We start from the raw sequence: 21,292 nt of genomic DNA, 5'->3' as shown, positions 1-21,292 counted from the left end.
TGAAGCACATGAGTCTTCCCTGCGTGGTTGTGTTCGCCCAAACAGAATTTATTAGATTTGTGCCATGTGCCAGGCGTAGGTGACAGTGCAGCCCCGCCGTCTGTAGGCTCCATGTCTCTCACAAGCACCCTGAGGAGCCCAGCCCCTCCCCCGGCCGACTTAAGCCAAATTTTCCCAGGAGCGGGAGCAGAATCTCAGGGGGTCAGCACCCACCGTGGGCTGTGGCTTTCTACGGTGAAGCTGTGTCCCTGTAGGCTTCCCACACTGCACGGGAGTGGGGGGTGCAGAGGAGCAGAGCAGCTGCCAGCCTGGGGCCTGCAGAGTGGGCATGGAGTCTGCTGGATGCCAGTGGCCTCAATGGGACATGACGTAGGCATCTGGCCACCTGGGTTCTGGGTGCTGGGATCTGGAGTAGGGAGGGAGTCTGGTCCCAGATGGACCAGTTGGCTCATGAAGATTGTAGCCAGGGCTGCTGACCTCTCAGAGAGACTCTGGATGGGCATTGGCTGGGGAGGGAGGAGGGGTTAATGTACTCCCATGCCTAGTAGCTAAAACCAATAAAGCCCTCACTATGTGCCAGTCCCAGGGCAAAATGCTTTCCATGTTAACTCATTGAATCCTCCCCATAATCCTCTGAAGTGGGAACTGTACTACCCCACTTACAGAGGAGGATGTGAAGGCACAGAGAGGTTAATTAACTTGTCTAAGGTCACACAGTGATAAGTAGTGGACCTGGGATTTGAACCCAGGCAGCTGGGGCCAGAGTTAGTGCTTATAACCACCTCACATGGTGGCCATGTGAGAAGTTTGTGTGTGATACGGTGTGGCAGCATGGCAGGGTGGAAGTACCAGGCCCAGTAGCCAGATAGACACACATTTCCCTCCTGCCTCCACCACTTATGGGCCCTGGGCTTTGCTGATACCCTTCCACATTTGCTGTGTGACCTTGGGTGAGTTACTGGACTTCTCTGAACCTCAGGCTCTTCTTCTTATAAAGGGGGTACAAGACAGCAACTTGGTAGAATTGTGAGTGATACATGAGCTGGTGAGCCCCACGTGTTTGGTATATTACCTGGCACGCTGCCGGCATGAAATAAGTGAGAGATTTGTAGTTTTATTATGTTTTGTGTGGGTATAAACAGGATGATTTCTGAGATTTACATTCTACCTGTTCTATCTTTATCTCTCCCTTGGTAAAATAATGGGTTTTAGAGACTCATGGCATGTGCAAAGGTGGTATTTAGAGACTGTTCAATAAAATGGGGTAAGGAAGCCCCTTGCATTCCAGTTGTATTACCCAGGGATAGCGGCAGAAAAGATTTCAGGCCCAAACTAGTAACATCGAAACAGACTTAATATGAGGAAATTCCATTAAGGGCTTCGAATGGCAGTTTCTTCCAATATCCCATCCTGTGTTTTATATCTTTGAAGAGACTCAATAGGATTATATTAACATATGATATGCTGGTGGCGGGGACGACAGCTTTATCTCTGAACATACAGACAGAACAGACAGAAATATTAATGTGGCAGCTGGCAAGATGAGCCCGGTGTGCTGCTCTCTGCCTTTCCCTGATGGAATAATTTTACACTTAACTCTGTTTTCCCCTGTGTTTCTGTAGCTTGTGGAACAGCATGCTGTTTAAAAACTGACATAAGGCTTTTCTGCAGTAAGTTTAGAAAGCACTCTTTTCACTGAGCATGTACTATATACCAGGCAGCCCGAAACCACTTTTTACCTGCAACCCTGTGAGGTCAGGCGTGGCTTCCCCACTTCTCACCAAGGAACCAGAGGCTCAGAGAAGTTATATGACTTCCTTAGGGCCACACAGCCTGTAAAAGATAGAGTGGGCTTCCCCAGGCTTCTTCCATATGACAGTCTCCAGTTCCTTCCTTTGTAGTTTGCAGACGGGGTCATCTTACTCTTGCTGATTGGACAACTTGAAGGCTTCTTCCTGCACTTAAAGGAATTCTACCTCACTCCCAACTCTCCTGCAGAAATGGTAAGTTTTCCAAGGATTTTTCTTTATTGCCTACCTCTGAGTGAACAGATATACAGAACTGACATGACCAGTCTGTTTATTTACTTCAGGTGAAGTGAAGGGTGTAGGGGGAGCTTATTTGTCTATATGTCTGCCTATCCATCCATCCATCCATCCATCCATCCACCTATTCACCTGTCCATCCATCTACCATCCATCCATCCACCCACCCATCCATCCACCCATCCATCCATCCATCCATCCATCCATCCATCCATCCATCCACCCACCCACCCACCCACCCATCCATAAATCCATCCATCCACCCACTCACCCACCCATCCATGCATCCATCCATCCACCCACCCACCCACCCATCCATCCACCCACCCACCCATCCATCCATATCTACCCATTATCTACCTACCTGACTGCCTATTAGCCCTCCTCTTCCCCTACCAAGCCACCCACCATTTATGCACCCATCCATCTAACTGCCTACCTGTCCATCCACCTACCTGCCTGTCCATGCACCTATCTTCCTGTCTGTTTATTCATGTACCCAGTCCATCCATCCATCCATCCATCCATCCATCCATCCATCCATCCATTCACCTGCCTGCCTGTCTACCCACCTATAGGAAGTTTATCTATATGTCTGTCTGTCCATCCATCCAGTCATCCATCCACTTGCCTACCTGTCCATTCACTTGCTTGTCCTTTCATGCATCCATCTGTCTATCCTTCAATCCATCTTCCTGTTCTGTTTATTGATCCACCCAATTTACCCATACACCTGCCTGCCCATCCACCCACCTGCTCATCCACCCATCCGCTACCCACACGCCTGTTCCCCCATTCTCTGAGGGCCTGTTTAGTGCCAGGCCCTGAACTGCATGGGATGTTAAGATGATCCAACATAGCTCTTGCTTTCAGGGACCTCTCAGTCTATGCCCACTGTTCTCCTAGTGACATGTGGTCTTGCAGGGCCACAGCAAAATGTGTTGGTTCAGATGCGTGGGTCAGAGGAGGGGCCTGGAAGAATTAGGGCTTAGAATAATCTCAAGGAGTCAAGAAGGGCATTGCATCAGAGGTGAGCCGGGAAGTTGATTAGGGATTGGTTTGCAGAGTTATCAAGGAAGGGCTTGCAGAGGGGAGGGAATAGCATTAGCAAAGGCTCAGCGTAGGGCCAGAACAGGAATGGGTCAGGGAGGTGTCGGTGCTTCACTCTGGCTAAAGGGGCTGGAAGGGTGGGGCCTGACCTGGGGGGATCAGCAGTTCCCACGTGGACCTAGAGGCTGGTGGACTGGCTGGGAGCTGGCTGCCTGCGTCCAGGCACGAGGGCTGTGGCTTGACCTGGGGAAGAGGGATGAAGAGAGTGATGGAGGTGAGGTGGGAGGGCAGGTGAGCCTGCAGAGATGCAGCTCCCACCGCCTCTTCCCCAGGTACAGCCTTCACTGCCTGCTGGCTAGTCCTGCCTCCGCCCCCACCAGGCCCTGTTGTGTGTGCCACCACTTCCTCCAACTCCCTGGGCTCTCCCACCTCTGGGCTTTGCCACAAGCTCTTCCCTTGCCAGGAGCACCCTTCCTACCCGGTAGGCCTGGCCCGTGAGAAGGGATTTTACTACTTTCCAAATAAGGAAACAGAGGCCCAGGGCGGCCAAGGCTTACCCCGGGTCACTGCCAGGCAAGAGGCCAGGGTCTTATGCTCCTCGCCACCAGCTCCCTGCCTGCCTGGACCTCAGGTTTTCTGTCTCTGAAAATGGGCTGACAATCCCTGCCCCCTACTCAGGCCACACAGGTAGTAAGAAAGAGTTTGGAGAACCATCGAGGAGAAAGCATTGAGGGACATGTGGTCCCTAGTATCCCCAGCCTTGCCTCTCACAGGAGGTGACATTGGAGGCGTGCATCCCAAAGGACAGGCTGGAGTGTTGGTGGCTGGTGGCGTGCCCAGGATCCCGGGCAGCCAGCTTATCTCCATCCATGCCAGGGTTCCCGTGGCCTGGGGCAGGAGGACCTCTTTATCTCTCTGTAGCAGTAGCTTTTTCTAAATAGGTGAAGCAGGAGGCAGGGCCGCATGGCCAGTCCCAGGGCCAACCTCTGGGGCCGTTTCTGGGAGAGACAAAGGCTTCCATCCCTTTCACATGCCCAGGGCGTCCCTGGCACTGGATCAGGCCTCTCGGCCTATCTGGGGCCCAGTAGCAGGTGAGGTCCCCCCTGGGCCCCTACCAGACTCCCCCTCCACCTGGGCCCTTCTTCTAGGCCCCTCCCCTTAACCTTCCTGGACACCCACCCTTGTGCCTTTCCCTGGCTTCAAGTGGAGCACCCAACTGCCAAGCCCCATCTGCCTCCCCAGCCACGTCCCCTCCTCCCTTCCTGCTGACTCCCAGCCACAGCCACATGACCTCTGGCCCCCTTCCAGCTCTCCAGGGCCTAGTCCTCCCCCATTCGCTCGCATCCATGCAGGCTATGCTCTCAGCCCAGCCTACCCTGGCTTTCCTTCCCACCTGCTTCCCCGGGCGGGCGGCCAGCTCTGCCCACCTTCTCAGCTCCTCTGCAGTCCCTTGGTGCTCTGTGGGGCCCTGTACCACGGTCCACACTCTCTTGGAGTTAGCTCCCTGCACTTTGCCTCTCTTGGCCCTCTCCCCACTCACCCTCCCTCCTTGCCCCTGTGAGAGCGGGGCAGGGTTGCATCTCCATTTTACAGAGGGGAGCCAGGGGCCCAACAGGCTTACCCAGTATCACCCAGCTGCTCAGTGGCAGCCTCACGCCAGGACAGCCTGCAGCCCGCAGCCTGCCATGTCCCTCGCCCCCACGGGGATGCGTCTTGAGTGGGTGTGGCCTCCACCTTCCCTGGAGGCCAGGTGCTCTGGACTTGGTTCCCAAGAGCTGGGATGTTGGTTCAGAGCAACGAGGCCGGGGCAGTCAGTGTCTACGGTCCTGGTGGTCGCGGCAGGCACGGTGGCCACTGCTTCCATTCGGAGGAGCCGCCTCAGCCAGCCATTGCCACAAAGGTGCTGCTTAACAAACCACCCAAAAACCTAGGGGTTGAAAACCACACTCATTGCTTCCCACAGACCGGCAGGTCGGCTGAGTTTAGCTGCTAGAGGCTCAGCTAGGCTTTGCCACTCTTCCGAGGACTGGATGGGGATCAGGCTGCCATGGCTGGGTGGCTGGGCTCTGTGCCACAGCCTGCCATGTTCCTCCTGGGACCAGCAGCTGGCCCGGGCACGCTTTCCTCCTGGCAATGGCAGACACATGAGAGACCAGGCAGAAGGCATGAAGCCCTGGCTCAGAATGGGCAGGCTGCCACTTCCATCAGAGCAGGCCCTGTGGCCTTGGCAGTGACATGGGACAGCCCTGCAAAGTGTGTGGGTGCAGAATTGGGCCGATGGTGGAGTCTCCCAAAGGCAGTGTGGACGAATGTGCTAGCAAATCGTCATTTTGCGTCTTGGAGTTAGGAACTCTTCCCATCCCCATTTCCACAGAGGAAACAGTTCAGAGAGGCACAGAAGTCTGGCCCAGCGCACACAGTGAGTTAGGGTCCTCCCTGTTTCCCTCCTGTGGAGCCAGTGTGACTCCCTGGGAGATGGAGGGGTGCCAGGGCTCAGTGGGGTTGAAGCCAAGGCTGAGCCTGGGGTCAGAGCCTGCCTCCGGAAGGCAAGGCACTGAAATGTGAGCGGTGAGGAGAGAAGGCGGAGGAAGCGGGCAGGCAGGACCACCTGCGGGCTGAGGGCCTGGGGCTCAGAACCCAGCTCAGAGCCGCTCTGGGGCGCCCCCAGGCTGCAGGGCCTCTGCTCAATCTGTTGCACCATCCAAGCCCCAGTTACAAGACGGGAACAAACGTGCAGACTTCCATGTTGTTGTGTGCAGCCGCTTTGCTGAATCCACTGATTTTAGAACCTACTTCTGAATATGAGTCAGATTAGATGTGGGGGAAAAGCAGCAGCCTCTTAGCTCAGACTCCAAGAATGAATTTTTACAGCATATTGTGGGCAATCTCTGCTGCAGGAATGTGTAATCAAAATGCTGAAGAGGTCGTCAGCTGAGGAGGGCGGGAACACCAGCCCTTGCTGAAGGTGGGCCTCTGCGGAATTGTTATCTTGGCAGAGTAGCCTCTCGAAATTGGATTTCTCATTATCAGACCCTCTTTGCCGATGGTGTTTATGTGAGATAGTTATTCGTTGTGGGCACGGAAGTTAAGGACAGAGGGAGAGAAGATCATTCGCTCCCAGAAATAAAATCCCCGGAGCCAGGAATCCTTGGCGTCCTTCCACGTTAAATTATTTTTCCCAGGAGGGTTTGCACATATCCTCCTGGGTTGTAACCTTGTCTCAGCTCCGTGGAAGGTGGTAGTTTTACCTTCATCTCAAACCACACACAGAAGAAAAATCTCTGGACAGGTATCGTGAGATAGCTCTGGAGCCAGGGTCAGCTCTTCAGATTCAATGTCATTGAGGAAGAGTGTGACAAGCAGAAGCAGACGTCATAATTTTCAGTGTTGATGGCACTTCCGAAAGCATAAGCTCCATGAGAGCAGGAGGTCTGGTCTGTTTCGGGCACTGGTTGTGTGGCTAGCACATAGGAGATGACAAGTATTTTTTTAAATAAGTGAATGAACAAAGTGTTTCCAAAACATTGGTCCCAGGAGGTGTTCTGTGACAAATGGGTTCTATGAATAAATAACTTGGGGAAACATGTCTAGTCTTGAAGGTTCATGAGACCCACTAACACATTCAGGGCTCTGATAAGTCCTGCACTGAAGGACTTGCAGGTTATTTTATTTAATCCAACAGTTTCTAAAAACGTTTGGCCACGGATATCCCGTTTCCTGTCCATCCTAGATCACAGTTTGGGAGATGCTGGCTCACTGAGTATATCAAAGGCGGGACTTTGAGGCAGGAGAGCACAGTGTGGAGTGTGGAACCTCAGGTTCCTCAGGGTCTTGTTCTCCACCGTTTACTCTCCGTGTAACTGCAAATAATATTCATGATGAGAACGTGAACAATAGCAACAATTGCAACCCTAGTTTCCCAGAATATTCCAGTCTAGGAGGGAGAACTGGGGACACAGTGATGGGAACTTCCAGTGAGGCTCTGGTCTGTCCACTCGGAGCTTCCTATCCACCTTGGTCTGGACAGCCTCAGAGTTTCACCCCGCATTGGCACCTGCAGCATGCCGCATCCTTGGCGCTGTGTGATAGCCTTTGTTTCACTCTTGTCACCCAGGATGGAGTGCAATGGTACAATCCTGGCTCACTGCAACTTCCGCCTCCTGGGTTCAAACAATTCTCCTGCCTCAGCCTCCCAAGTAGCTGGGATTACAGGCACGTGCCACCACACCCAGCTAATTTTTCAATTGCATCAAATGCCAAGGCCTGTGGGGTTTTTTTGTTTGTTTGTTTTTTTGTTTTTGAGACGAAGTCTTCCTCTGTCGTCCAGGCTGGAGTGCAGTGGCACGGTTCACTGCAACCTCTGCCTCCCTGGTTCAGGCGAGTCTCCTGCCTCAGCCTCCTGAGTAGCTGGGACTACAGGCATGTGCCACCACACCCGGCTAATTTTTGTATTTTTAGTAGAGACAGGGTTTCACCATGTTGGCCAGGCTGGTCTCGAACTCCTGACCCCAGGTGATCTGCCCACTTTGGCCTCTCAAAGTGTTGGGATTACAGGAATGAGCCACCGCGCCTGGCCTGCTTCTTCTTGTTGGTTGACTACAGAGGAGCAGTGCTGCTGCTGCTGGGCACCTTGCCCACATACTCCTTTCCATCTGGGACCCGCTCTCCATCTTCGTGTCCCCAAGTGGAGAAGGACTCTGCTCACCCACTTCCAGCTCCTGTGCCTTCATCATCCTCACCTTCAAATCTTGCTTTGTGGCTTCAATTCTGTGTCCGTCATCACATTGGATGCACATGGCAGCCTTGGAGAGGCAGGCAGACAGATGCATCATCCCCATGACACAGATGAGGCACCTGAGGCCCAGCCAGGATATGTGACTTGTCCGAGATCAGACACTTAGTGGCAGGGGTGGGGGTGACAGTGCACAGACATCCAAGCTAGATCCCAAGAGTCCTCTTGCTCGGGCCCTCCAGGTGGCTGGAGGTGGCCTGGGCCAGGCTGGCATTTCTGGATGAGTCTTGCCTGGCCTTGCTCATCCAATGCTCGGCCAACCTGGCCTCTTGGCCCCTGGCTGGGTTGCCATGGGAACTGCCCTGCCCTGGTGGTGCTGGTGTGGTCAGGCAGATAGGGAACAGGACCAGGCACAGCTGACCCCCAGGCTGGGATGTCCAGCCCCTCTAGTGGATCTACGGATGGCTAAGTCATTGAAGGGAGGACCTGTTCGACGTCACGGTGAACCAGGAGTTTGTCCGTCTTCACACACACCAGGCTGCTGCCCTAAGGCAAAGGGCTGGGACCTACTGTGGTTGTACATGAGGCCCAAGGGAGAAGCTGGATGGAAAGGGAGGGGACCTATTGCGGGAGGGCCGGCAGGCTCCTGGGCTCTCCCCATATCCTGTAGCGAGGCACAGGGGAACTGTGGTGAGCCCACTTTGCAGGTGAGCAAGGGGAGGCCCTGGGCAGGGACTAAGCTGAGCTCTGAATCCCTGGGGGACCTGACTGATGCCCAGGCAAGGGGTGGCGGGAGCCATCTCTGAGACTGCACCCCAGGCAAGGGGTGGCGGAAAGGACAGACGCCTGGGTGGGGACCGCTCCAGTCTCTAGCCTGCTTTGCATGAGCATTGGAGCGGACAGACCTGCTTTGAGCACTTGCTGTCTCGTGAGCTCCAGCGAGCCCCTTGGCTCCTCCGCGCCTTGACTTCCTCACTGTGCTTTGCCCTGGGAAACAGCTGTTCTCAAAGGGGCTCTGCCACCCCAGGCCCTTGCTCCTTTCCCTGGGTAGTTCTCCCTGCCTGGCAGGACTCACCACTGGGCGTCACCTCCACCAGGAAGCCTTCCCTGATCCCTACTGGGTATCCTCCTTGGTGATTGCCTTTTTCACTGACAGTGGCCCCTGGACACAAGTATGTGCCCAGTGTGGTATAGCACCTGCTCAGAGCGGGGTCTGTGAGTGGCTGAGGAATGAGGCATGGATTGCTTGTGTGATGGAGTGAGCTCCCCATCCTTGGGGGCTGTAGGGAGATGCCGGATGACTACGGACTGTGGTTGTGGTCAGGGATGCCCACCTTGGATGGGAGTTTGGGCTCATGATGGACATCACAGACAATAGGAAGGGCTTGGCACTTGGGACCCAGGGCCTGCCCTGGGGCTGCTGCTTGTGCCCACATCTGACAGGGCCTTGTCATCATAGCTGCACAACGTCACCCTGGCACTGGAGTTGCTGAAGGACGAGGGCCTGCTCAGCTGCCCTGTCAGCCCTGAAGGTGAGTGCGAGGCAGATGCCCACACGGTGGCCAGCCCTGGGTGGCAGCCTCGTGCGAGAGCCACACAACAGGGTGCAGGGCGTTAGGGGATGAACACGTGTTGGCAGAGTCCTCTTGCCTGGCAGGGGTGGAGAATGGGCGCTTGCCAAGGTTTCCTGGGAGGGGGCACTGCAGCCCCAGGGGAAGAGGTTCTGGGGAGGGGGAGACCAAGGTCTCTGGGGACAGGCTGTCCAGAGAAGCCAGACCTTGAGGATTTGCTGTGTTGGGGGCACCACAGGAGGGTTCAGAGGAGGACTGGCCAGGAGGAGGAGGCAGTCACGCAGCGGGTGCAGGGCTCAGGCCTGGAGTGACCAGCTGTCCTGGCTTCCAGGGATTCTCCTGGTATTAGCACTGAAATCCTGAATGCCAGGAAACCTCGACCACGCCGGGACGGTCGGTCACTGCCACCCAGGCCTGACTGGCTGCCCTGCCCTCCTTTGGCCTGCAGACATCGTGAACAAGGATGCCAAGAGCACACTGCGGGTGCTCTATGGCCTGTTCTGCAAGCACACGCAGAAGGCACACAGGGACAGGATGCCCCTTGGAGCCCCGAATTGACCCTCACTGCCCCCAAAGCCCAGAGCCTGCCTGTCAGCCCAGCTGGAGGGCCTGAGGCCGCAGGGGGTCCTCCCACAGTCCCGCTGTTTCCTGTGCATTCGTGACCCGCTTCCCTCCCACCCTGTCTCCTGTCTCCATCATCCGATTATCTGTGAACCCCCTTGTGAGGATCATTTTGAGCCGCCTGGCCTTGCTCAGTTTATTTTAATAAAGGTATTTCTGAGAGGGATTCTGGGAACTTGCCAGGGTCCTGGGGAGGGCCCTTAAACCTGCAGCCTCCCTCCCATGAGGTGAATGTGGGTCACATCAGCCTCTCATCTGTGGGCCTAGGCTAGTGACAGCCTAGAGGTGGCATCACTCAGGGCTGGGGGCTCTCAGACAGGGCCCACAGCCCCAGACCCCAGCTTTTCCAGCCCAGCTCCCCACACCCACCTGCTTCTCACTCGGGATGATGGGCCCCAGAGTCACCCTCCAGGGCAGGAGCCCGCATGGCTCCATAGCCATGCCCCCACCCACCGGGAGAAGTGGATTCCGTGACTGTCAAAGCAACCGGGGCCGGGCTGAGTCCTGCAGCTGCCCTCGTGAGTTTTGCCCAAAAGTCACAAAGAAGCAATCTTCGGGGTTGATTAGTGGGTTCAGGTCACCTCTAGTCTGTCCTTGGGAGCTGTGGTATTCCACTCGCTCCAGTGAGACTTGGCATTTTCTGCACATAAAGAAGAGTCGTGTGGGAGAATTGCACATAGTCGGTCCAGGGCTTCCAGAGTGGAGCAGAGCTGATGGCTGATGGGAGCCGGGGAGGAGGCTGGCGGGGAGGGGTGAGATTGGTGGGGAGGGCTGGGGCTGGTGGGGAGGGGTGAGGCTGGTGGGGGGTGAGGCTGGTGGGGAGGGGTGAGGCTGGTGGGGAGGGGTGAGATTGGTGGGGAGGGCTGGGGCTGGTGGGGAGGAGTGAGGCTGGTGGGGGGTGAGACTGGCGGGGAGGGGTGAGGCTGACGGGGAGGGGTGAGGCTGGCAGGGAGGGTGAGATTCGTGGGGAGGGCTGGGGCTGGTGGGGAGGGGTGAGGCTGGCGGGGAGGGCTGAGGCTGATGGGGAGGGCTGGGGCTGGCAGGGAGGAGTGGGACTTGTGGGGAGCGTTGAGGCTGGGAAGAAGGGCAACCACTGCCCCAGGCTGCTGCTCCTCCCTGGACCCTGAAGAGGCCTCTGGGTCTGGGGTTTTCACAGTTTGACAGCTGTGGCCTTGGGGAGGGGCTTTAGAGGGGGGTTAGGGGCTAGGTCATCATTGACACCCACTGGGGGCGCCTGGGCAGATGTCCTTTGGGGAAGCAAGATGGGAGCCAGTGACGCAGCGCCAGGTCAGCCCTGGGAGCTGGTGTCTGGGTGTGAGAAGGCCTTGAGGGGTCTTCCCTTCACCTAGCTTCCCATCTGCCTGCCCCTCTCAGCTCCCAATTCACAGGGCAAACCCAAGCCCATAAGCGGGTTCCACATGAGCACTCAGATGCACCCCCTTCATGGATACCCACCCTACTTCCCGGCTGCCTCTGGGAAATGTGCATCCTCCCACACCAGGTACCTGGAGCCCAGCTCCTTCCACCTGCTCAGGTGCGCCCTCCATTGAGATGCCCCCTCCAGCACCTCAAGTCCTCTCCTAGAGCTTCTGGGGACACAGGCTCAGCCTCTCTCAGCTGGCTTCATCCCAAAAGCCTGAAATCCAGCCCCACTTCCTGGGGTCTTTGCGTCCTCACTTGCTTGGGCCCCATCTGCTGCAGGCTGGCTCTGCCTGGCTGTTCCATGTCCTCACTCTTGTTCTATTTGACAGCAATTAAAAAAAAAAAAGTGACTTATTTAATTTTTGTAGCTTTATTGAAGAATAACTTCCCAGTTTGAAGTGTATAATTTGATGAGTTTTGACAAATGCACGCAGTCATGTAACCACCACCATCGTCATCCAGACATGGGACATTCCCATCACCATGCAAGTTTCTGTACCTGTCTGCAGCCACTTCCCTTCTCCCGGCCCCTGGCCCTGGGGACCACTGATCTGTTTTCTGTCACTGTCATTTAGACTTGTCTAGAATTTCTTATAAACTGTGTCCTATGGTATGTTGCTTTTTGTGTGTGATTCCTTTCACTTAGCATAATGCTATTGAGAGCATCTCCATTGTTTCTTGTATCAACAACTCATATCCTTAGTACAGCACCATTGTGTGGGTACACAGCAATTTGTGTATGCATTTGCCAGTTGATGGCCCTTTGGGGTTCTTTTGGGGTTTTAGTTTTTATGAGTGGCATTGGTATTCATGTTCAAGTCTTGGTGTGGGGCCTATGTTTTCATTTTTCCTGAGTAAGTACCTAAGACTGATGTGGCTGGGTCATATTAGTGTATGTTTTACTGTATAAGAAACTGCCAACTAGGCTGAGTGTGGTAGTGCATGTCTATAATCCCAGTAGTTTGGGAGGTTGAGGTGGGCAGATCACCTGAGGTCAGGAGTTCAAGACCAGCCTGGCCAACATGGTGAAACCCCATCTCTACTAAAAATACAAAAATTAGCCATATGTGGTGGTGCACACCTGTAATCTCAGCTACTCAGGATGCTGAGGCAGGTAAAAACTCGAACCTGTGAGGTAAAGGTTGCAGTGAGCTGAGATTGCACCACTGCACTTAAGCCTGGGCAACAGAGCAAGACTTTGCCTCAAACAAAAAGACTGCCAACTGTTTTCCAAAGTAAGTGTACCATTCCAGCAGTGTATGAGAGTTCCAGTTGCCCCACATCCTTGTCAACACTTGGTATTGTCCATCTTTTCCATTTTAGCCATTCTAGAGGGTACAATGGTATCACATTGTAGTTTTAAATTTATTTCCCTAATGACTAATAGCACTGAGTATGTGTGTTAGTCAGCTCAGGCTGCAGAATACCATAGAGATTTATTCCTCACAGTTCTGAAGGCTGGTAAGTTCAAGATCAAGGTGCTGGCAGATTTGGCTCCTGCTGAGGCTCTCTTCCTGGAACACAGATGGCTTCCTTCTCTCTGTCCTTACAAGGTCAAGGGAAGAGCGAGAGAGAGAGAAGGGGAGACAGAAGAGAGAAGAGAACAAGAGCATCAGAGTGCTCTGGTGTTTCTTCCTCTTCTTATAAGAAAACAAATCCCATCATGAGGCTCCATCCTCGTGACCTGATCTGACCATAATCACTTCCCAGAGGCCCCACCTCCAAATACTACTACACTGGGGGTTAGAGGTTCAACATGTAAATTTTGAGGGGACACAGACATTTAGTCCATAACGTCTTTTCATGTATGTTGCCATCTGTATATCTTTGGTAAAGTGTCTGTTCAAATAATTTGCCATTTTTTTAAATCTAGAAGTTTTATAATTTGAGCTCTTATATTTAGGTCTATGATCCATCTTGAGTTAATCTTTGTATATGGGGTTAGGTAATAGGTCATTTTAAAAATTTTCTTTTCTTGCCTGTGTGTGTGTGTGTGTGTATATATAGATAGATGCCTAATTGTTCCAGTACTATTCATGTAAAGATTTTCCTTTCCCCATCAAATCACATTGGCACCTTTGTAGAAAATCAATTTGCCATATATATTTGGGTCAATTTCTGGACTCTCTATTATGCGTTATTCTCTTCTGTTGATCTACACAATCTGCATCTTTATGTGGACATGTGTATTTTTATGCCAATACTATAGTGTCGTGATTACTGGAGGTTTATAACAAGTCTTGAAAGCAGGTAGTATAAGTCCTCCAAATTTTTTTTTTCTTGAGATGGAGTTTCAGTCTATCCAGGTGGATCATCTGAAGTCAGGAGTTCGATACCAGACTGGCCAACATGGTGAAACTACGTCTCTACTAAAAATTCAAAAATAAGTCCTCCAATTTTGTTCTTCATTTCAAAAATTATTTTGGTTCTTCTAGGTCTTTTTAATTCTTTTGGTTTCTACATAAAATTTAGAATCAGTTTGTCATTTTCTGCAAAAAAGCCTGCTGAAATTTTGACTGGAATTGTGTTCTTTAGATCAAATTGGGGAAAACTGATACCTTAAAAATATTGGGGAGCTAAGATCATTGATTTGAGAACATTCTTCTTTTATATAAACATTTAATGCTGGAATTTTTTTTTTCTAAGCACAGCTTTAGCTGCATCCCACAAATACTAATATGTTGTGTTTTCACCTTCATGAAGTTCAAGATATCTTCTAATTTCAAATGTGACTTCCTCTTTCACTCATGGGTTATTTAGAAGTGTATAATTTCCAAATATTTTGGGATTTTTTTCCAGCTATCTTTTGGCATTGGGTTTTGTTGTGGTCAGAGAACATACTTTGTATGATTTAAATCACTTAAAATGCATCATGACCTGTTTTATGTACGGGATTATGGTCTATCTTGGTAAACATTCTGTATGCACTTGAAAAAGAATGTGTGCTCTGCTGTTGTTGGACAAAATGTTTCAGAAATGTCAATTAGGTCAAGTTGGTTGATTATGTTCAGATCTTCTATATCCTTACTAATTTTCTCTCTACTACTTCTATCAATTACTAAGAGAGAAGTGTTAAAATCTTCAACTGTAACTGTACATTTCTCTATTTCCCCTTTCAATTCTATCAATTTTTGTTTCATACCTCATATAAGATTATAATGTCCTTTTGTCTCCTTTATCCCCTGTAATATCTGTTACTCTGAAATCTGCTTTGTCTGATATTAATATAGCCACTCAAACTTTCTGTTAGTATTAGCATGGTATATCTTTTACTATACTTTTAAACTGCATGTATTTAAAGTAGGTTTCTTATAGACACAAATAATTGTGTCTTTTTATACAATCTGGAAACCTCTGCCTTTTAATTAGAGGGTTTAGTCCACTTACATTTTTTATTGTGGCAAAATATACATAGCATAAAATTAACCATTTTAGCCATTTTAAGTGTACAATTCAGTGGCATTAAGTACATTCATACTGTTGTGCAACCATCACCTCCATCCATCTCCAGAACTTTTTCATCAACCCAAACTGAGGCTCTGCACCCAGGAAATACTAACTCTCCATTCTCCCCTCCCTCAGACCATGGTAACCACTATTTCTCCCCTCCCTCAGACCATGGTAACCACTATTCTACTTTCTGTCTCTGTGAATTTGACTATTCTAGGTACCTCTAGTCCATTTACATTTAATGGAATAATTAATGCCATCTTGCTGTTTGCCTTGTTCATATGTTTTTCTTATTTCTTTTGGATTGAGGACTTTTTAGCGATGTGAATTTATGTCCATTATTGGCTTGCCAACTGTATTTCTTTCTTTTCTTTTCCTAGTAGTTGCTCTAGACTTTATATACACATCTGCATTCATGTCCTGTTGTTGCTGTAACAAATTACTACAAACTTCTTGGCTTAAAACAGCAGAAATTTATTCTCCCACAATTCTGGAGGCTAGATGTCTGAAATTAAGGTGTTGGAAGGGTCACATTCCCTCTGGAGTCACATTCTAGAGGGAAAGTTGTATCTTGCCTCTTCAAGCTCCTGGTGGCTACCAGCATCTCTGGGCTTGTGGATGCATCACTTTAATATCTACCTCCACAGTCATTTTGCTTCTTTCTCCTTTCTCTGTCTATCCCTCCTCTGTGTGTCTCTTATAAGGGCACTTGTCATGGGATTTAGGACCCACCCAGATAACCCACGATATGTAATCTCAAGATCCTTAATTTAATTATATCTGCAAAAACCTTTTTTCCACGGTTATCTCATCTCAAGATTCTTAATTTAATTTTATCTGCAAAAACCCTTTTCCCAAAGAAGTTAACATTCACAGGTTCTGGGGATTAGCATGTGGACAAATCTTTTTGGAGTCCACCATTTAATCTACTATAACATCTTAACTTATTACATCTACCTTTAAGTAATATTACTTCCGTTTCACTCTTCTGTGTCCTATTGTTGTCATGTGTCTCATTTCTACAGAATAAATTTCACAATATATTATTTTTGCTTAAAAATGTCAATTGTCTTCTTTTGAGGCAGGGAGACAGTCTTTCTGTCACCCAGACTGCAGGGCTCACTGCAGCCTTGACCTCCTGGGCTCAGTTGATCCTCCCACCTCAGCCTCCTCAGTTGCTGGGGCTATAGGCATGCACCACCACACTTGGCTAACTTTTTTGGAATTTTCTTTTTTTTTTTTTTTTTTTTGTAGAGATAGGATCTCCCTATGTTGTCCAGGCTGGTCTCCAGCTCCTGGCCTCAAGTGATCCACTTACCTTGGCCTCCCAGTATGCTGGGATTACAGGTGTGAGGCATAGTGTCCAGCCACATCGATTGCCTTTGAAAGAGTTTTTTTTAATTGAGAAGAAAGTCTTTTATATTTACCCACATGCTTATTATTCCTGGTGCTCACTGTTTCTTCTTCCATTTGGTAGCATTTTCTTCCTGCCTAAAAGACTTTCTTTATCATTTTGTGTAGTGTTGGTTATATGTTAGTGAGCTTGTGTACTTACAGAAATAGACTCAGTATTGGTCCTTCCCACTCCAAACAGCTTTCCTGGCGATGCCTTATGCTTCTGAAATTCCTGTCCCTCCTCCCTAAGGGTCACTCTCCAATCTCCACTGCAGCTCTAGCCCTGAGCTCCAGACCCACATTCCTTTCTTTTTTCTTTTCTTTTTTTTTTTTGTGTGGTAAAATACACATAAGACAACATGTACCATCTTACCATTCTTAAGTGTATTCAGCAGTATTAAGTACATTCCTATTATTGTGCAACTGTCACCACCCTCCATCCACAAAACTCTTTTCATCTTGCAAAACTGAAACTCTGCATCCATTAAACAATAACTACCCCCATCCTCCTCCCCTAGCCCCTGGCAACCACTGTTCTACTTTCTGACCTAATCGACATTTTGAACTTCCCAGGGCATAGCTGTGCATGGGGTGCCCACCCCAAGCTCACCACATCCAAGTCAGAGCTTGCCCCATCCCCTAATCCTCACTCTGGAACTTTCCAGCTGGCCTCCCTTTCTTGTCCCCTCTGAATTCACTTCTGCACCAGCAGCCAGAGTGTTTTTGTCCTGGGAACCCAGTCTCACTACCATCCTGCTCTAACCTTCCCAGGTCCCAGCCTCCAGGCAGCGTCTGGACTGTGGGTGCTCTGGTGCTGCTGGCTTTGTGGTCCTCCTGCTCACGGTGTTCTGTCTCCATCCCTGCCTCAGCCTTTCCACACTGCTTCCAGTTATATCCCTGACATCTCTGTGATCTTTCCAAGTCTTTCTGATGCTGTTCTCTCTGCCCAAGATGCCCTCCTCCTGCCTGCCCCGGGAACTTGTCATTCAGAAAAGGAGTAGGGACATTCTTTGAGAAGAGAGTGGGGAAGAGGGTTCACTGTGGGACAAGGTGGATGCCTGGGGGCCCTGGGTGCCTGGGCGTGGGTGGAAGAAGTGGTTCCCACAAAGAAGACTGAGAAGAAGCAGGATCAGGGAGCCCTTTCCTCCCCTTATTTCACTATCCATGGCCTTCACTCTTTTTCTCTCTTCCTCCATCCCAAGAAATCCGACTCCAGTGGAAGTTGCAGCAGAAGTTGGAAGCAGGATAATTATAGCAAGCTGAACAGGAAGGCGTCCAGGGCCAGAGAAGGAGCTGGCAGCTTGGGCTGGGTGTGCAAACAGCTTCGAAGCGAAGGGAAATGCCTCGAAGGCTGGGGTGCCTCGGAGTTGAGCTGCTTCCCAAAATAATCCAGAGGGCAGCTGTCTTGGAGTCTGAAACTGGGTCTGGCCGCCTGAGCTGCAGGAAGCCCCAGGACTCACACCAGCTCTGCTCTGGGAACAGATGGAACTAGGATTTTTTTTTTTTCTTTTTACCAAAGTCAGCTGGTAAGCGAACAGCTTGTCTAGAGAAAAGTGTGTTCCTGCCCCCATGTCTTCTGGCAATGGATCAAAGCTGCCAGTGCCATCCCAACCCCCATCCCTGTCCCACCAGCCTACTTTCCTTGTAAGACTTGGGCAGTGGTGAGCAGAGGGGCATCATGGACCTAGAGACACATGGGGTCCCCACCCTCTGGGGGTGTAGCCCAGGGAGTGTTCTGGACTCCTAGGTTAGTGGGGGACTGGGCTGAGGGGCCTGGCTGGTAAGAAAGTAGATGATGAAGATGTCCCAGAAATGATTCTTCCAAGAAGAGTCAGCCAATGGACCTGGGTTGGCCAACAATTGCATGAATTCATTTATTTATGCACAAGCATTTCATATGGGTTGGTTTATTATTACCTAGAACGGTGATGCATTAATACCTAGATGGGTTTTTACAAAGGTACAAAATCATAGTGCACACACCATTCGTAAGACAACTTCTCCACCTACTGTGTGCAGGCCCAGGGCACAGAGCTGGGTATAAAGAGAGTGCTCAGACCGAGGCTCTATCCCAGGGGAGGTGTGGCCCAGGGTGGAAGGGGCTGGGTGGTGCAATGGTTAGAGTGTGATGCTTGAGTCAGACCCTGGCGTGTGAATCCTGGGCACATCCTCACCTCACTCTGTGACCCCAGGCAAATCACTTACGTCAATAAGCCTCAGTTTCCTTCTATGTCAAATGGAGGCAATAAGGAATCTATTCTTCATAGGGCTATTAAAAAAGTTGAGTTATCTGGAGAGCTTGAAGCTTGCTGGACACATAATATTCAATAAATGTCAGATGACATCATCGATGTCATCACCACCATCACCACCACTGTCACCATCATCACTATCACATCATCACCTCCATCATTATCACCATCATCACCACCACTGTCACCATCATCACCATCACATCATCATCATCACCGTCATCATCCTCATCATCACCTCCCCTGTCACCATCATCACCATCACATCATCATCACCTCCATCATCAACATCATCACCATCACATCATCAACATCACCACTGTCACCATCATCACCATCACATCATCATCACCTCCATCATCAACATCATCACCATCACATCATCAACATCACCATCATCACCACCACTGTCACCATCATCACCATCACATTGTCATCACCTCCATCATTATCACCATCATTGTCACCATCACCACCACTGTCGCTATCACCATCACATCGTCATCATCACCATCATTATCACCATCATCACCACCATCACTGTCACTATCATCACCATCATCACTACCATCATCATCATTGTCACCATCACCATCATTGTCACCATCATCACCACTACTGTCACTATAATCACCATCACATCATCATCATCATCATTATCACCATCATCACTACAGGCACAAAAACAGTGCTGGAAGTCCCTCCTCCATAGGTCCTAGTGAGGATGCAGTGACATGAGGTACATGAGGTTAGAGGCCTGGCACGCCTTTGGCACTCAGAGTTAGGCACTAAAAGGCCAGCTCATCAGGTGAGTCCTACCTGGATTTTTTTTTTTTTATTATACTTTAGGGTTTTAGGGTACATGTGCACAATGTGCAGGTTTGTTACATATGTATCCATGTGCCGTGTTGATTTCCTGCACCCATTAACTCGTCATTTAGCATTAGGTGTATCTCCTAATGCTGTCCCTCCCCCCTCCCTCCACCCCACAACAGTCCCCGGAGTGTGATGTTCCCCTTCCTGTGTCCATGAGTTCTCATTGTTCAATTCCCTGGATTTATGTCCCTGCTTCTAGGCTTTGCTTGTTGGAGACCCATAGCAGCACCTAGACTTGGGTAAATACTTGTGGACTGACCCACTAACGTGACCTCTTATCTCTCCTGGGTGAGTCAGATCCAGATCTGCTGCTTCACCTTGCAGCCTACCCAGCTGGCCACCCCAGCACCCCAGGATGCCAGCATTCAAGCAGGGCTTAGCTCTGACTTGAGCCCATCTTCTCAGCCCCTGTGCTGGGCTGGTAGGCTCACCAGCTCAGCTGAAAACACAGGGACAAGTGGAGGACCTCCGGCTCCATGATCCCTCTCCCTTCCCTGGTTGTCTGGAGTAAGAGGCAGGAGTGTGATGTGGGAAATCCTGGTTCCAGTCTTAATGGGCCCCTTAGCAGCTGTGTAGTCTTGGACAGGTCACTACCCCTCTTTGAGCCTGAGTTGCCTCATCTGTAAAATGGAATGATCTTACCTGCTTAGTTCAACTCCCAGGATGGGAATCCATCTTAAGGATGAACTGCAATAATGGTGGGCAGGGTTTTGAAAACTGCTGTCAGCTAAACAATGGCCATGGCTAGCACTGACTGGGATCTCCACCTTTATTCAGCAGCCATGGCCCAGATGGCCTAGCCACCTACCAAGCCCATCTCCTCTTCCTGCTGGGCATGCAGCTGGACTGCATGCCCTGCCTTCTTTGCAACCCAACCTGGTCAATAATAAAATGTGAATCAAGTAAAACACAACATTGCTGAGCCTGGTCCTCAAACCTGGTCCCCTGCATGACCTGATACTGTGGTACTCCCTGATGCTCCGGTGATGCTGACAAGCCTGGTGAGATTGGAAGCCGTGTGCTGAGATGCTGGAGCCACAGATGGAGTCACCCTGGGAGGAGAGCTGCCTGCCAGTCAGGAACACTCGTTTTGAACAGTATGTGAGCAAGAAATATTTGAACTCCTACTCATTCGGTGTTTGTTACAGCAGCGGTGGAACAAACACTACAGCACTTGACTAAAACAGCTGCATCAACTCTATTTAATCGTTCATTTTATTTCAATTAGATATGCTTTTTTTCATTTCTAGAAGTTTTCTTTTTCAAAACATCTTGGCCTTTTTATAGTCTGTTGTTCTTTATTCATATTATTCATATATTTGAACCCTTCCTTTAATTCTTTCTATGGATTAACTATTTTCTGTTCTGTGTCTGATGACGCTAATATCCAAACTTTGCAGCTTCACTGTGCTGCCTGTGGTTTACCTTGACGCTTGCTCATGGTGCTTTTTCCCTTATGGGTCTTGGAGGGTTTTGATTGTGGTCCTTTCAACTTAATTGTGGAGAATTCTTCAAGGCCTAGGTTGAAAATGGGAACCTCCAGAGATTATTCACATCTGCTTCTGCTGGATGTGTAGGGTCACTCCAATTTGGCTCTTTTATGTGAAAATCCTAGTCTAAGGATTTGGGGTCCACACAGCTAGTGTAAGACCCATATTATGGCCGTGGTTATGAGCCCTGGCTAAGCCCATCTGGCTTGTGGTTATGACTCTTTATGGGATGTTTTTATTCATTTTTTTACTCATGTCCAAGATTGATATAGACAAGTGTCCTTGCTTTCCCTTTCTTCAGCCCCCCTTTCCCCATCTTACTCCAATAGTGAAAGCACAGTCCTTTGGAGGATACCAGCTTTATGTAGGGTTTCCTGTTGTTTTTTTT

General features: G+C 50.2%; 1 protein-coding gene across 18 annotated transcripts in view; it reads left to right on the top strand.

Annotated features, from left to right (window-relative positions):
- The window catches only part of PARVG (parvin gamma), a 34,784-nt gene extending 14,462 nt beyond the window's left edge, over positions 1-20,322 (top strand). For 5 of the 18 annotated variants that reach the window (XM_063623006.1, XM_063623005.1, XM_063623004.1 and 2 more), the window contains 2 exons: positions 1,902-2,003; positions 17,489-20,322. In XM_063623006.1, the coding sequence (XP_063479076.1) occupies positions 1,902-2,003; positions 17,489-17,674 (288 nt within the window). In that variant the 3' untranslated portion in view covers positions 17,675-20,322. Of the gene's footprint in view, positions 1-1,901; positions 2,004-9,286; positions 9,360-9,729; positions 10,186-13,726; positions 15,942-17,488 lie in introns of those variants that run through there. The other 13 variants (XM_063623008.1, XM_063623010.1, XM_063623009.1 and 10 more) reach the window with 6 other exon arrangements.
- The last annotated feature ends 970 nt before the right edge of the window (positions 20,323-21,292 follow it).

This window comes from Symphalangus syndactylus, chromosome 18 (genome assembly GCF_028878055.3).
Source record: "Symphalangus syndactylus isolate Jambi chromosome 18, NHGRI_mSymSyn1-v2.1_pri, whole genome shotgun sequence".
In the NCBI taxonomy this organism is placed as follows: domain Eukaryota; kingdom Metazoa; phylum Chordata; class Mammalia; order Primates; family Hylobatidae; genus Symphalangus; species Symphalangus syndactylus.
Note: the sequence above shows the minus strand (reverse complement) of the source record. Positions and strands in the feature narration are given on the sequence as shown.